The sequence below is a fragment of the Phyllostomus discolor genome, chromosome 6 (genome assembly GCF_004126475.2).
Source record: "Phyllostomus discolor isolate MPI-MPIP mPhyDis1 chromosome 6, mPhyDis1.pri.v3, whole genome shotgun sequence".
Lineage (NCBI taxonomy): Eukaryota > Metazoa > Chordata > Mammalia > Chiroptera > Phyllostomidae > Phyllostomus > Phyllostomus discolor.
Window position 1 is genome coordinate 13,009,470 of NC_040908.2, and position 16,820 is coordinate 13,026,289.

Consider the following 16,820-nt stretch of genomic DNA (forward strand, 5'->3'; position numbering starts at 1 on the left):
TTGGAAGCCTCCCCGGGGGGCTCTGATCGTAAACATTTAGAGAAGAAGAATTGGTTAGAGGCGAGGTCTCTCCTCCCCCTCCCCCTCCCCTCCCGCCCAGCGCCTCACGCATCACCGCCCCTCCCCGTCACTGAAGGTTTGGAGGAGCAGAAAGCCCGCGGGCCCGTGTCTCCCTGCCTTCGTGCGGGCAGGCGTCTGCATTTACGGTTTGACCAGAGGCACACGATCCTTAGATAAGGGACCCGGTGGAGAAGCCGAAGCTGCCCTCCTCTGCCCCATGCCCTGCCCCATGCCCTCGCCCCAAAGCATGGTCCCACTTCAGCTGTTCTGAAGCCGTGCCCCTGTGTGGTGAGCATCAGGGAAGGTAACCACATGTGGGCGGAGGGGCACCAAGAGTGAAATTCAAGGTGTTTTCCATCGGGGTGGATGGTGACGGGCAGTGAACCAGAAGAGCAGGAAAAAGCAAAAATTCCTCATGTGTTTCTCCGTCCTCTTTGTGCGTTTCCCACCCAGTAGTGCCATCCGCCAGCACACACCCCTGGAAACAGCAGACCGAGGCAGGGAACAGCAGTGCGGCGTGAGACTCGGGGACAGGTGACGATGACCGGAGAGCGTTGACCGTGTACAGACACTGTTTACATTCTGCCAAGCTCCCCGGTGCCCCGGGGAGCCCCGGGAGGGGGGGGGGGTGGAGATGCCGGCAGCAACAGGGTTGGGCTGCTCCCGGAGAGCCCGGCCCCAGAGCTGACCTGGTGGGGCTCCCGAAAGGCGCTCATTCTCCAGAAGGACCTTGAACCTGGTTAGAACACAGGGTTGACCCTTCGGAGGTACCACAGATTCCTACTAGATGAGGAGGTTCATCCTTCCCTCCACGGGCTGAGGTCAGCCACTAATTTGGGGGGCCCCTAAAACCCAGACGGTCTGGCCCAGGAGTGGGGCTGACCAAACACATTGCAGTGGCCCAGAAGTTCTTTGTCCAGACCACTGCTCCGTGAGTGGTTCTCGGGTAACGGCTGGCCTCACTAAAGCTGCCCCCTCTCTCCTGCCTGCTGGGCCTCGTCTCCAGGCCCGGATCTGTCTTTCCTCTCCAGCTGAGGCTGCTTCCCAGATTTCGTCTGCCTGCTTCTGCCCCCCGAGGCCCCCTTGGCTCCTGGGGCCAGTCCTTACTGAGCACAGGGTATTCTAGGAGAACCAGCTACCCCTTCTGGAGTTCAACTCAAGGTACTCCTTGCCTCATTCCTACACACCAGAGCCTCTGTGTGTTTTCCTCAGTTGTTATAACTCACCTTCTGCCTTGAGCCTTGACCCTGAGTTCCCGTTGTGACGACCCACCAAGTGTCCTCTCCAGAGCTTGCTTGCTGCCCATGAACCCCAGTCCACCCGGGATTCCTTGGGTCCCGCCCTCCTCACCTGCTGGGAAGCCTTGCTAGTGTATTCGGGGCCCTGGATTGTCACCTGCTGCTGTGGTTTGTAACGGCCCTTGCCTTGTCTCTTGGGTCCCTGAAATGGGCTAGACCTCAGCACCGCCTTCCTGTTCCGTTCTGCTCCAAGTACCCGGTCCGCCAGTTCGGTTTCCCAGACCCGTTGCTATCCTGGATGCCTTCCAGGATGCAAAGCCCAGATCTGACCTCTGCGGAGACCCGCCTGTCTGAGCCTGGCCCCCTCCGACAGGTGTCAACCCTGAGAAGCCCGTGCTCTATTTCCCGTGTGACTGCAGGACATCCCTGGAAGGTTATGGGACGGAAGGATGAAGGCAGCAAGCCCTGGGCTCGGGAGTTCCGAGGTTCCATGGACTTCTTCCAATCTCAGATACTTTGAAAAGTTCAAGTTCATAATAATTACAGCCCTTCCATCCTCAGAACTGGAATCATGGATGGGGAATGAAGGGTAGTGTGTCCAAAGAACTAGGCCTTAATCTTCTTTGCTTTTCAGTTTCGCTTCCACCATAATTTTGACTTTCCCCTCAAAATTTCCACTCCTGGTCAGTAGCCAATTTTTTTTTCTTGCAAAAGATAGTTTTTTTTTTTCTTATCAGGATTTTCTGGGAACTTTTTACAGAAAAGGGGAAAGAAACGATCTAAGATTTGGGGTTTCAGAGGCCTTCTAGTTTCTTCTCTTGCCAAACCCCACCCCACCCTACCCCTTCCCCCATCTAAACTGTAAAATAATAGCGAAACCTCCATACAGAAGGATGCTGGGATGATTCATCAGTGACGCGAATTCATGCCACCTGCCACGTTTGGTTACCAGAAGGTGTCCAGGTCTGTCTGCAGGGAAGGTCTGTCCCCTTTGGATGGGCCCCAGGCCTGTAAGACTCAGTCTGCTTCACTGGCCCGCGTGGCAGACATGCAACATGCTGGGACTGGCTGCGCGAGGTGCTGCAGGTTTCCTGGGCTGTGACTGTGATGGCCCCTGAAGGTCAAAGCTGGAGCGAGAAGGGCAAGGCTATGGTGAGCTGGGAATGGCCAGCCCCCGGATCAGGGAGGGATGGCAACATTGTTCACTGAAGGGGCTCAGAGGCCGAGTGCTGTCTTTGTTTGTAAAAGATGCTCTGTGCCCAGAGATGACGATTTCATGACATGGAATAATATTTCAGTCTCATAATATTCAATAATAACTTAACCGTTGTTGAAAGTTCACATCGATAAAAGAAATAAACATTTTGTAAGTGTGGACAGGAAAATTTCAGAGTAGAGAGGCTGTTTCTTATAGTTTCTCCATGTAGAAGTTAGCTCAAGGTTACCTAAGGGATGGTTTCTGTGTCTCAGAATAAGAATTTAGAAGATGTCATGACTGCTGGTTACTTTATATGCTAGGACGTGCAAAGCTGACTCATGTGCAAGACAGTTTTGACACACGATAAATGACACTGAGTTATTGTGGAGCCTCATGTGGTGGGCAGTGCCATTCCTATCAAAATACCAATGACATTCTTCTCAGAACTAGAACAGATATCCTAAGATTTATATGGAACCACAGAAGACCCCGAATAGCCAAAGCAATCTTGAGAAAGAAGAATGAAGTTGGAGGTATTATGCTCCCTGGTCTCAAAATATACTACAAAGCTATAGTAATCAATACAGTATGGTACTGGCACAAAAAAGACACATAGATCAATGGACTAGAAGACAACTCAGAAAAAAACCCTTGCTTTTATGGTCAACTAATTTATGATAAAGGAAGTAAAACTATACACTGGAGTAATGAAGTTCTCTTCAACGGGTGGTGTTGGAAAAACTGGACCACTCTCGTAACCCATCCACAAACGTAAACTCAAAATGCCTTAAAGACTTCATTGTAAGCCCTGAAACCATAAATAAAACTCCTAGAAGAAAACATAGGAAGTAAACTCTCTGACATCAGTCTGAGTAATATCTTTTTGTTAGTATCCCCTTGAGCAAGGGAAACAAAAGAAAAAAATAAATAAATGGGACTATATCAAACTAAAAACCTGCACAGCAAAGGAAAACTTCAACAAAACAAAAAGGCAACCTACTGAATGACAGGATGTATTTGCAAATGATATATTATGATAAGGGGTTGATATCTAAAATATGTAAGAAACTCGTATGACTCAATAACCAAAAACAAATAATTCAATTAAAAAAATGGGCAGAGGACATGACATTTCTCCAAGGAAGATACATGATGGCCAACACACATATGAAAGATGCTCAGCATCACTAATCATCAGGAAAATGCAAATCAAAACCACAGTGAAATACCACCTCACAACAGAATGGCTATTACCAAAAGGCCAACAAATAATGTGTTGGTGAAAATGTGGAGAAAAGGGAACCCTCATGAACTGTTGGTGGGACTGCAAACTGGTGCAGCCCCTATGGAAAACAGTATGGAGATTCTGCAAATAACTAAAAATAGATATACCATATGACCCAGCAATTCCACTACTGGGTATTTATCCAAATAATTTGAAAACATACATGCACCTTCCTTTGTTCATTGCAGCATTATTTACAATAGTCAAGATATAGAACCAATCTACTTGTCCATGGATAGATGCGCAGATAAAGAAGATGTGGTATATCACACACACACACAGGGATATTATGCAGCAATAAAAAAATGAAATATTGCCATTTGTGACAACATGGATGGATCTGGAGGATATTATGCTATATGCTAAGTGAAGTAAGTCAGGCATAAAAGACAAATACCATGTGCTTTTTCACTTGTATATGGAATCAAAAACAAAATGAAACAAAACAAATGAACAAAATAGAAACAGAGACAAAAGATGGTTACCAGAAGAGAGGGGGGCGGGAGTATGGGTAAAACAGGGAAGGGAAATATAGTCAATAATATTGTGATAAGTTTACACAGTGACAGGTGATTACTCAAATTAGTTGGGTGATCAATCACACTATAAAATGTAAAAATGTACCCTGGCTGGCGTAGCTCAGTGGATTGAGTGCGGACCTGAGAATCAGAGAGTTGCTGGTTCGATTCCCAGTCTAGGGCACATACCTGGGTTGCGGGCCAGGTCCCCAGTGGGGGGGCACATCAGAAGCAACCACACATTGATGTTTCTATCCCTCTCTTTCTCCTTCCTTTCCCCTCTCTCTAAAAATAAATGAGATCTTTAAAAAAAATGTTGAATCACTGCATTCGACACTTGAAACTAACATAACCAATATAAGATTGTATACCAACTATTTAAATTTAATTTTAAAAGTCATTTGACCAAAAAAATAAAACATAATAGAAATAAAACAGAAGACAGCCCTGATTGGTGTGGCTCCATTGGTTGGGGGTCAGTACTTTGTTTTGCAAACAGAAAGGTCACTGGTTCGATTCCCAGTCAGGGCACATGCCTGGGTTGCATGTTTGGTCCCCAGTCGGGCACATGCAAGAGGCAACTGATTGATGTTTCTCTCACACATCAATGTTTGTCTCCCTCTCTTTTTCCCTCCCTTCCCCTCTCTTGAGAATTAATAAAAGAAAAAAACACTTTAAGAAGACAAAGACTAGCCGATCAGGGATTTTTCGATAGTTGCCTGACGTTCACAGGTGGATTTGGTTTGGACTGCAGCAGAAAGAACGAATCTTTGAGTCCAGCCTCTAGAATACATACAGCGTCTGGACCTGACTTTAGAGTGAAGGAGGCTTTAACGTGTTAGAAGCCTGTGGTGAGCACTCTACAATAATCGTAAGAGGGGTCTTTTGCTACTTGCTTTTGACTTGGGGTATTAACCGGACCCTCCACACCTCAGTTAGGTTTGGAAGTTCTCCGTTCACTTGGCCTCCCCCGACTTTTCTCTGTATGGGGAAGTAGTTCTCTTTGCCACATGGTTTGGCTCTGCAGGTAGGAGCTCACCCCCCTGTGACGGGCACCCAAGCCCACACTCTGAGTGCACGAAGGCTTGTGGAGCGCTCCGCTCTGGCAGGAGAGAATCGTTTCAACTCTCACCTCTTCTCTTTCCTGTGACGTCAGTCACTTGGTTTGCTGCGGATTGCTCAGGACTCACCTCTGTGCGCACCATCCAGCTCCTGACCCAATGGTCAGGTACTCATGAGATTCAGGGAGTAAAGAGACTCAGAAACACCACGGCTCCAGCAATATGCAAGTGGTTTTTCTCTTTCTCATGAAGCAGTCCATGCTGGGTCTGTGGGCTCCGCACCATGAAGCCATCCGGGGACTTTCATCTCTGGGTGTCCAGTTGTCACCACTTTGCAACCGGCAGGAGGAGGGACAGAGAAGACATGGAGGACAATGCCGTCTTTTTAGCAAGTGATGCTGACACTGGTCCACCCACTCCCCCTCACTTCCGTGGCAGCGTGTCGGTCCGGTGGCCTTGCCCAGCAGCAAGAGAGGCTGGGAAAGGCCCCTCGTGAGCAGCCACAAACTCAGCTAAAACTCCACATGACTATGGGAAGGAGGGGAAAGGGATTCCAGGGGTGACCTCTAGCATCCTGCCCTAGAAACCTAACTTCTTAAAGAAAATTGTAAAGCTTTAAACCAAAATAATTTTTGGCACACTTGCAGCAGCCTCTTCATTAGAAGTTAAAAGCTAGCCTTCTTAAAAAGATGAATGTCTACCTTGTTTTCTCTGGAATGCAAACCGTTTAGAAGCTGGGGAGTGTCTCTCACCCACTTCCTTCCCCGAGCAGGTGCTCGCTTCACCACTCTCATGCGGCAAATGTTGGGGTGAGCTTCCACGTGCCCTCCTGACTCTCAGTGGGCATTGGATTCCTGGCATGTTTTCTTGGGATGTAAGAGCGGCATTGAGGAAGACAATGACCACCAGGGCAATTGGAGGTTGTCCTGTGAAGGCTGGATTGGGAATGACCAGTGCGTTTAGTACAGAGAACAGAAGAACAAGAAAAACGAGACTGTCTGTTTCAAGTGGCCAAAGGGCTGGCAGGTAGGAGGAGGTGCAGCCCTCTTTCTCGCTGCTCCTGAAAGTTGAATTGTGATGAATGGGTATAGAAGCTGTTAGGATTTGCTTGAAATAATAAAGAAGGTGGGATTTTTTTAGCACGATTATTGACTTTAGGAAGCAGGGAAGGGAGGAAGACAGAGGGAGAGAAACTTTGATGTGAGAGAGAAACATCGATCCATTGCTTCTTGTACCCGCCCTATTGGGGAACAAACCTGCAACCTCACCAGGACTCAAACCATGACCAGGAATCAAACTCACCACCTTTCGATTTACAGAATGATGTTCCAGCCAACTGGGCCACACCAGCCAGGGCCCAAGAGGGTTTTATTTGGTTGTCGAAAAGCAGGATGGGCTGACTTAACTGGTAAGCTATTCACCGTCGGCTGTTGCATATTCCTAGCGCTGAAGGTATTCACTCAGGTTTTAGACATTAGAAGAATCGATTAGCTAGGGGGTTAGCATTGACACAGACCACCTTCCTCATAGGGTGAAAAGCACGTGAATTCTATGCCTCTCTTATCCTCCCCGAGATAAAGATGCTCCCTAGGTAAGGTCAGGATCACCCAAACATGGAAATGCCATCAACCATATTGTTGGCGTCAATCATCATAGAACTTCTGAGATCTTCAAATACAAAACCTGCAAACTTTATGTTGCTTAACCTTTGCAGTTGGCTGGATCAGGCCCATCTCAGATTCTCCATAAAGTCTGCTCACGAAGTTCTCCGCTGCCTCCCACCTTGACCAATCTCTTCCCTGCTCTGGAGCCCCCGTGGGATGCCATGCTGATTTTCTCGTAGCATTTCTTATTTTCCCTGTGGAAGGTAGCTCTGTGCTTACCTCATCACCAGCCTCTAGGCTCTTTAACTTGCAGGAGTTCTTCTTCATCCTCACACCCCTGGCACTGCCTAGGACAGAGCTTTTCCTCAGTGGGCGCTCAACACACTTCTTGACTGGGGCCAAGTAATTCTCTGATCTCACTGGCTTTGGGGACAGAGTTTGCTCTTCTGGGCACCAGTCCTTGTGCTTGTATTTCCTCATGAAATGGGACCTTCGTCTGTCCTCACGGTCTTCAGCGGTGAAGCGCGGGGCCTTGAGGTGCTTTGCCAGCTCCGGTCCTCCGTGCTGGGCTGAGCTTGACAGAGTGGCGTCTGGCCATTGACAGCTCATAGACAGGCCCCCTTTCCCGGACGCTGCCTGGAGGTCACTGCCCCGTCACATGGCACGTGCATGGTTGAGTGACATGGGTGCTGTCTCCCCAGGTCCGTGTGCATCGCCATGGAGGCGCTGGACCAGCTGCTCATGGCCTGCCACTGCCAGAGCATCAACCTGTTTGTGGAGAGCTTCCTCAAGATGGTGGCCAAGCTGCTGGAGTCGGAGAAGCCCAACCTGCAGATCCTGGGCACCAACTCGGTGAGCAGCCGCGAGGGGCTGGGGGGCCAGGGGGCGGGGCCTCTGGGCCAGCCTTCGGATCCATTCCTGTTTGGTTTCCGACCCTGAGTACAACTCAGCGCGCTTGTCCTAGTGCCCCCCTGTAGTGTGACTAAGGGTGCATTTGGTTTTTATTTGAATGTAAATATTTGATTCCTATATTATAATTTATATAACTATATCATAGGTAAAATACATTTTAAAAAGAAATCTCACCATATTAAAGCACATGATTCAGGGTTCTCCTGTATTCACAAGGCAATGTGACCACCACTGTTATCCAAGGTAATCAATATTTATCTTTAGACTGATGATCTTCGAACTTTTTTTAGCAGCATATTTTCCCCTTAAATAATTTTAAGTGGGGCCCTAAGAGAGAGAAAAATAGATGGGAAGGGGTGGGAGGGGGCGCCTGGTGTCCTCATGGCCCGGCCCCTGGCTCCACGGGGCGTGCTTTGAAACCTGGCCCGGGTCATGCCCCATTCAGAACTGGAATACACTGCCATCCGCAGGCCAGAGGTGCCGGTAAGTGCAAAGATCACGGGGAAGCGGGAATGCAGGCTCCTGACTTAGCTCTGCCCGTACCTGGCTGGGTGAGCCCGAGTGCGTTATCTTGTATGGACTTCAGTCCTCTCGTGGGTTCCACGAGCGGAGCGAACTGTCCAGGCTCTAGAATGCCGGTCTCGAAGCCGTGACTGCTGCCGGGGAGGTGAGGGTTTGGGGGGGCTGAGCCGTCAGATGTGCCCAGGACTCCCGGCGTCACACGGCCATCCCTATGTACTCGAGTACCGAGTGTTGCAGAGTCGAGAACTTCTGCGATGTCTCGCCCTTCCTCTTAGTTCCCCTTCAGGGCATATTTTCAGCTCGGTCTGCAGGCAGCTTGGCATTAAAAGCTCTGATAGGCAGCTCTTTTACAGAGATCACCCAAAAAAAACGTTTAAGGGTTCCCCCCTTAGCATTCCCCTGCCGACTTTTCTGAATTTCCATGGCACGAGCCACAACTGCTTTTCTGTTCGGCATGAGCTGATGCCACCAGAAAACGGCCTCCCAACTTCACTTTCTAAGACCGAAGTCACAACTGACGCCTTCTCTTTCCTCCCTCGTGGGCTGCCTTTGACAAATTACAAGTACAGGAGCCGAGGGTGGAGTCTTTTGTCAGGTTGCCCGGGCAACAGCTTCAGATGCTGTTTTACTTGTCCTGCTTCAGATAACTATGGTCTGGAAGACAACATCTGAATGGAAAATAAACCAGACATCTAGAGGGTGTGTCCCCACGGCGGGGGTGAGGGGTGGGACACAGAAGCAGGTGGCCACCCGCTCTTGCTTTCCCCACGGCAAATCCTAGCCCTGGGTGGGCGTTTTGTTAACTATAGGCTTGACAGTGCCAGGCCCTGCAAATTGCTAGATCCCCATCACAGGGAATCATTGCGTCAGCAAGGCGGCGAGTTTGACTAATGATCTGGACTGCAGACTGTGAGGGTTATGTGAGGACGAGAGATTCTAAGTACGTCAAGTCAAACGCTTGCGGCAGGCTCTGAATCCAGCCTCCGAGGCAGCCGTTGCTAGCGACGTCTCTCACCTGGATGCTCTTCCCAGCTCTCCAGGCTGGAAGCTTCTTGGACTTGCCCGAGGACTTTCTTTTGCTCCTCATCATTTCAGAACCACCAGCATGTGAGTGCTTGATGGAATCTCAGAGAGTGGAGCCTAGTCGTTTCACCTGGTTCTCCTGGGGGACTGGAGGCATTGCGGGGGCAGTGGGGCGGGGGCTGCTGCAGCAGGAGGAGCAGAAGGACCCTGTATGGAAGCGTGCAATGTTTCTTTTGGATAAAGGGTTTTCCTGCCAGAAAGTTGAAAGGAAACAAGGAAAGAGGGGAAAAAAGAAAGAAAGACAGAAGGAAAAGGAAAAGAAAACGAGAGCTTACCTACCACCCCCATTGTGCTGGATTTTTCCACCTGGACACGGGGCCCCCCTCCCCGAGGAGGTCAAACAGCGCATCTGCGCCCCACAGTGGGATTGCTGGCATCAGAGGCGACTCCTGGGGATGTATCAGCCTGTGGCGGCGTTCTCGTCTCACTGGGCTGCACCCAGGGTGGGGCCCTGTCCCTCCAGCCCAGCCCTGGCACCTGCCTCCCTGTGGTCACATTCACCCTGAGCCACCTCGGCCTCCTGGAGCTTCTCCCCCAGTCCTGGTGTTGCTGCCTGGACCCGCTGGGAACAAATTTCCTCCCCCTGCAGAGTGTCTTCAGAGCCCATCCCCCCTCAAGGCCCCACACCTGGCCCATGACCGAGTGTCCTGGAGGGCTTTGGGGACCTGCAGGTTCCCAGGTCTCAGCCATGCCTGCTAGGCAGCGTCTCGGAGGGGGCACCTGGGAGTTTGCGTTTCGTTTCCCTGGTGGCACTAGCAGCAGATTTGGGGACCACTGACTCATTGCAGTCCTGCCTGTGCAGGGTTCCCTTCTCCATCCTTTCTTTCTTGCCCACTTCCTTCCCTCCCTCCTTCCCTCCCTCCCTCCTTCCCTCCCTCCCTTCCCTTCCCTTCCCTTCCCTTCCCTTCCCTTCCCTTCCCTTCCCTTCCCTCCCTCGTTCCCTCCCTCCCTCCTTCCCTCCCTTCCTCCCTCCCTTCCTTCCTTCCTTCCTTCCTTCCTTCCTTCCTTCCTTCCTTCCTTTTCTTTCCTTCTCTCTTCCTATATCCATTGTCTCTCCATGTCTCCACCCTTTTCCTTTCTCTGGTTCCTTCCCTGAGTCCAAACATAAGTTCAAGTATCTTCCAGTGTAAAAATAAATAAACAAGAAAAAAAACAAAATGTTGTGTTCTACATAGCCACAGAATACCTTTAGCTCACCTAACCGAACTCTATTTCCCTATTTTAAAAAATATTTAGTCCCAGTGCAAATTTTCCCAATAGTCCCCATATTATCTTTTATTGCTCTCTTCTCAGCCAGGATTCAAGAAGGATCGTGCATTTACTTTGTTTTCTGTGTCTCTTACATCTCTCAGTCCCAGCCCCTCTCCTGACCTCCCTAGTTTCTCACAACATTGACCTGTGGAAGAGACCGGGTCGGTTGCTTGGTAGCGGCCCCACATTCCAGGTTTGTCTGTTACTTCCTTGCGGTGTCACTTGTTTTGTCCCCGTCTCCTGTACTTCCTGCGAAATGGAATTAGCTCTGACGGCTTGGTTGGATCCAGCTCAAGGCTTTTGCCACATTACTTCATGGGGATGCTGGATATGACACTGAGCATCACAACAAGAACACCCGTGTCTGGTGTCCCGCTTTCATGGATGCTAAGTGTGGTCCCGGGTTAGGAGGGGGACTTGGGATCGCTCTGTTGGAGAAGCATGTTTTTGTCCTTGCAGCCCGGAATCTGTGCAACCGTGCAAATAACCACCACCACCACCCCACCACCCACCCCACCCCCACTCGCAGTGACGTCTCTCCCTGTCGATTGCATCTCCTTCATGCTCCCTTCACTCCCTGGCCCCGTCGCAGTGGCTCTTCCCACCTGGCTCATTTTTCTTGGTTTCCGTGGCTGGCTGGGTAATGGTGCCTCAAGGGTGTGCACGTTCTAATCCCTGGAATCTGTGAACATTACTTTCTATGATAAAAAGGACTTTGTAGGTGTGATCGAAGGAAGGATTCCAAGATGGGGAGATTATCCTGGATGGTCCAGGCGGGCCCAACACAGTGACAAAGATCTTTGTAAGAGGGGCCAGAGGACCGGAGGCAGACAGGGGATGTGGCGGTAGAATCCAAGGGGTGGAGGGAGAGAGCGTGGAAGGTGCTTGCTTGTCTGCTGCCCTGGAGGGTGGAGGAAGGGACCGTGGCCCTGAGGACGTCAGTGGCCGCTGGGAGCTAGGAAAGCTAAGAACACCAATGCTCCCCGGGAGCCCCTGGAAGGCGCACCCCGCGGACCCGTTTAGGACTCCTGATCTCAGAGCCGTGAGATGATGACCTGGTGCTGCTTTCAGCCACAGGACTGTGGTCATTCGCTGCAGCAGCAACAGGAAACCGATGCAGTTCCTCTCCGTGGTTCTCTTCCTCTCTGTGCCCCCGAAGGGTCTGTGGTCCCCGAGGTTGGTTCCATCCTCTTTGCACGCGTACATGCCACCCACGGACAGTCTCGTCCTCTCTTGTGCTTTAAACCGTCATCCATAAAGTGGAAATGCTACTACCTCCAACGCTGGGTGCAGATATCAGCCCTGCTGGGGACCAGCGGGCCTCCTAGAATTGCCTAGGGGAAGCAAAAATGCGGTTCCATGCCTCCTGATGTAGGTAAACACGGCAAAGAGGCCCGCAGCCCTGGACAGGGGAGGGTCGGCGTTCTCCCTCTGCCCGGCATTTGAAACCCCGGTTCTGTTGTTGACAGCAGGGAGCTGGGAGGCTCAGAACGCCTGTCTGTGGGCGGAAGGGCCTGGGGCGGCTCAGCCAGCAGAAGGGGAGAGCTGGCTTTGCAGTGTCAATGTCTGGAATTTCTCTCTCTGTTGACCCAGGCCCTTGGTCCCTCTCACTGTTCACACCATTGTGGCTCCTTCCCGCCCGCACCAGAGCGCCGGCCACCCGCCCCAGCAAGCTGGGCACCCTTTGGGGGCCTATGAAGGGCCGCAACTTTGATCTTGAAAGGGTGGCCCTGGCCGTGCTCATGGCCTTTGAAGTGTCACGTGTTCGGGATTTTCAGTCCGTTGCTATGGAGACCTTTCACATCATGGTAATATCTATTTTCTTTAAAAGGAAACCAACTTTATTATTTCACAATCTCATCGTTTAGGCAAGTAGCTGTTTATAAAAGCCACTTGTAAGGTGCGAACGGCAATGGTAGGGGTGAAACAGACAGACAGTTCCTGCTGGTCAAAAAATAGTGAGCGGTACACAGGTAAGCTGGCCAGTGAACACTCATGGAGTGTTGACGGCAAGCCACAAACACCCTGGCTTGGTTGGGGACAGGGTGTGCAGCTGGGGGGTAGGCTGCAGCTGCTAACTGGGAGAGGCTGGCCGCACCGAGTCTACAAGGCCGCCGCTGCTCTCAGGAGCCCCGTCATACAGATGGGAGACTGGGGCCCAGGGAGCCTGGGTCCCTGGACCCAGGTCAGCCTCCTAATAGGCGGAGGCGCCGGGATTCGGAAGTGAAGTCATAACCCTGACCCTGTGCCTCCTGTCTTGGGGAGTGAAGCCCTCACCCACTGCAACAGCTTCGAGTCTCTGCCCCAGCTCCGCACGCTTCCCCAGAGGATGTCCTTCCCCAGTAGGGGTGGTCCCTGGGCCAGAGCCCCCCCGAGAAGCACCCCGGTCTCACCCTCTGAGCCATGACCACCAGCGTTGCTGTTTGGCCTCCTCCTGGCAGCCCCTGGAAGATGCGGGAACAGCTTTGGATGGGCTCTTTAGGGGCGTCCTCCACGGGGTCCCCTCAGGCCAAGGCCATTGGGGCTGGTGCGTCTGTCCTGTCCTTCCTTCAGGCTTGGAGAAGGGAAGCTCCTCCTGCCAGGCCATCAAACCCAGGGTTTCTGAGGATGCTCGGAGACCCTTGTACCAAAAAGGCACCTATTTTATTAGCTCACACGGTGCCGCCCACACTGTAACAAACGGGGCACACACCCTCTGAGCGGCACCAAGTGCAAGCTCATTACCAGGCTCTGTAGCAGAGCGAGAGTCCTGGTGGGCGTGGGAACGGGCTGGTCGACAGCCTGGGCCCCGAGGCCGCAGCCTCCCAGCCAGCGCTGGGCCCCAGAGACCGAGGAGTCGGGGGGGGGGGGGGCCGTCCTTCCAGCCCTTGGTTCAAGCCCACAGCCCTCCGGTTCAAAGGAGGTGGTCGTCTCTCCGGCCTTGACTGACCTCCACTACCAAGGACGAGCTTCCCTGCGTTTTCCCAACAAACTGCTCAAGCTTTCTCCCTCCCGGCCACCTCAGGGCATTCCCACATCTACTGGCCGAGCTTTCACTTAAAGGGGCAAAGGGCCCCCCACGCCTGTCTTCTACCCCTTGTGGCTGTCACTGAACTTTCCAATTTTAAAAATTGATTGGACCCTCAGTTCTACCCTTACAGCTGGTGGGGGGTGGGAGGCGGGGATAGGGTTGGTCATAGCAGCCCGGACAGTACAGACAGTGGCCCAGCCCATGCCACCAGCCCACGCTACCAGGCCACGCCCCCTGACCAGCCACAGTCCTGCTCATGGCCCCACCGCACTGTGAGGAAAGTCAGAGCTGAAAGTGAAAGGGGATGTGAGGGCACACGGCACTGAGATGGGGTGAATTCGGAGCAGCATCAGGGCGCGGCGGGGGTGGGGGCACTGGAGAGCAAGAGAGGAGGCCAGGCTGCCCAGCAGTGATCCTTTGCTGTCTCTCAAATGTGGGCATTGGACCACTGGGCCGGCCACCAGCATTTCCCAGGACTTTGCTAAGAGGTAAATGCCTAGCTAGCCCTTGTCCCAGACAGGCCCAGCGTGTCCAGCTGACGGCAGGAACGTGAGTGCTTCCCAAGCCCCCTTGGCTCTGCTGGGCCGTAGTGTCTGGAGAGCAGCGTCCTCGCTCCCCCACCCTCCTCACTCCCCCCGCCCCCTTCATAAGACCAAGCGAAGGTCACCCCTGGTCACTCCTTCGTCCTCTGCTTGCCATTCCCTGACAACATCCACTGTCCCTCACCGTTCAAGCTGCTGACCCAAGTCACTTGGCCAGAGGCACTGGAGGAAGCAGCCGGTGGGCCCAAAAGCCGGGAGAGGGTTTCAGGGCGGAGCTCTGGCTGCGGATGCCTGCGGTGGTGGCCGCAGCGGGGTGGACCGGGGCTACCCCAGCAGGACCCTGTGCAGGTGACTAAATGTTTGTGGATCTTGGTCTCCTTGTAAGATGAGAGTAACAGTAACAGCTCTCTGGCTTTGAGTCATTTTAGGAAATAAAAGAGATGATGTATGTAAAATGCTTAAGGCAGCACCTGCTACACAGAAGCTTCTGAACTTTCGTTACTGTCAGCCTGTAAACCCCCAAACCAGTGAACATGAACTTGAGTCATTTATTCATTCCCCTGACGTGCATGGAGTCCCTGCTGTCACGAACTGTCAGGGGCAAAGTCTTGGTTGGACGGCTTCTCCTCTTTATTGGTGGCCTCTTTTTTTTTTTTCAGTCTTATTTTAACGAGTCTCAAATGTGTGCACTTTTGCATCTGCACAAGTAGTCCGTCTTATTTGAAGCTGCCTCATCGTATGTGGAGGAAATATGGTACGAGTGGAAAAAAAAAAAAACAGAACGTCAGTGAACAAAGAGCCGGCTGCTCAGTTTATGAATGGGAAAACCAAAGTGTAAGAGAGCTGGCGTGTCCCACTCGAAGGCCACAGCCCCAGTCAGCGCAGACCTGCGGTCAGCACCCCTTGTAGCTGCACGTCCCCTCTGGGTGCGCAGAGCGCCGGCCCGGGCCAGGCTGCCATTGCAGGGAGTGCAGCCCGGGAACGTCCTGTTCACGGTCAAGAGCAGCAGTGCACCCAAATTTAGCTCGAGACAAACTTAGCTTCAGCCTTGGTGTCAGCCTAGGTCTGCATCCGAGCTTTGGGGCCTCACGAAGGCCACAGAGCCGAAGGCGGACCGCCCTGCCACCATGTCTAGAACCGCTCCCGAGCCTGCGTGTGACCCATGGTCTCGTGGTCGCGTGGAGCCCGCTGGACCTCCTCTCACAGCCACCTCGGCTGGTGGCGCCAGCCCCGCCACTGGGGTTTGTCACTAGTATCAGAATGTTTGCTTGCACTTGTACGCTGGCATTTTAGATGCGTCGTGGAAGGAAAGATCACCTGGTCAGCTTCGCACGCTGAGATTGTTATCAGTCAGCAGAAACTAAATGTGTATGTGTTCCTGCAAGAAAAAACAAACCACAACAATAAATAACGATGCTTGTGGAAATTGCTAATTTCATCCAGAAAAGACACTTATGAACAACTTTTAAGTAGCTGAATAGGAAAACAGGTGGATGATTGACACTGAATGCTGAGGGAGTGCACTGACCACGTCGGTCTGTGACCGCTGTGACACTGCGGTTTGTAGTCAGAAATGTGTGTGTGGTCTGAGCCCCCGTTTCTGGCACAGAGCTCCTAAAACCCTTGGAGCTTCTTCAGGGACGGGCACCCTAAAGGCGAAACGGGTGTCTTGTTATTCATAGCAATCCCCTTTCCACCCCAACGGGGTTTGTTTTAATGAGGAGACTTTTGGAGGAGACCCAACCCCGGGTCTAGAGGGCTGGAGAATGGGCTCACCCCCCAGTAGCCAAGGATTTAAGCGATCGTGCCTGGGTGGTGAGGCCCCCATGGAAAGCCAGAAGGTTAGGGTACAGAGAGCCTCCAGGTTACTGACGGGGCAGAGAGTGAGCGTTCTTGGAGGGGCATGGAAGCGCCACACCCCCTCCCACGTGCTCTTCTTCCGCGTCTCTTCCATCTGGCTGGTCCTGCATTACACACGCCCTTTTGTAACCAGCTGGTCATCTAGTAACTAAAATGCTTCTCTGAGTACTGGGAGCCACTCTAGTAAATAACTCAAACCCAAGGAGGGGGCTGCAGGAACCTCCCGCCCGTAGCTGGTCAGTCAGAAGCACAGGGTTCAGCCTGGACTTGCTGCTGGAGTCTGAAGGGGGGCAGTTTTATGGGATCGAACCCTTAACCGTGGGTCTGATGTGATCTCTGGTAAATAACGTCAGCACGGAGTTGAATTCTGAGGCACCAGCTGGAGTCTGGAGCATTGCGTGTCGGTGCTGTGGAAATGACACACACACACACACACACACACATACTGGAATTGCTACTAGAACAGTCTCAATCGTACATCCCTTTTGAACCCACAAAAATGTCTGTAGCAATCGGATAATATAAGTCAGAATAATGGAGGATACCTTTTAAGTCTAATCTTTTTAGAGTTGTTTGCACTATGAAATTAATAACAACAAATGAAATAACCTATGAGAATTATATTTAATGTTTAAGTAACTTGACTCCCTTTAGTCCACAGTTCTCCTTGTGGGAC

The 16,820-nt window shown here is 51.9% G+C and overlaps 1 protein-coding gene across 3 annotated transcripts in view; it reads left to right on the forward strand.

Annotated features, from left to right (window-relative positions):
* The window catches only part of EFR3B (EFR3 homolog B), a 75,233-nt gene that overhangs the window by 33,501 nt on the left and 24,912 nt on the right, over positions 1-16,820 (forward strand). For all 3 annotated transcript variants that reach the window (XM_028515412.2, XM_028515413.2, XM_036027734.1), the window contains exon 4: positions 7,666-7,816. In XM_028515412.2, the coding sequence (XP_028371213.1) occupies positions 7,666-7,816 (151 nt within the window). The remainder of the gene's footprint in view (positions 1-7,665; positions 7,817-16,820) is intronic.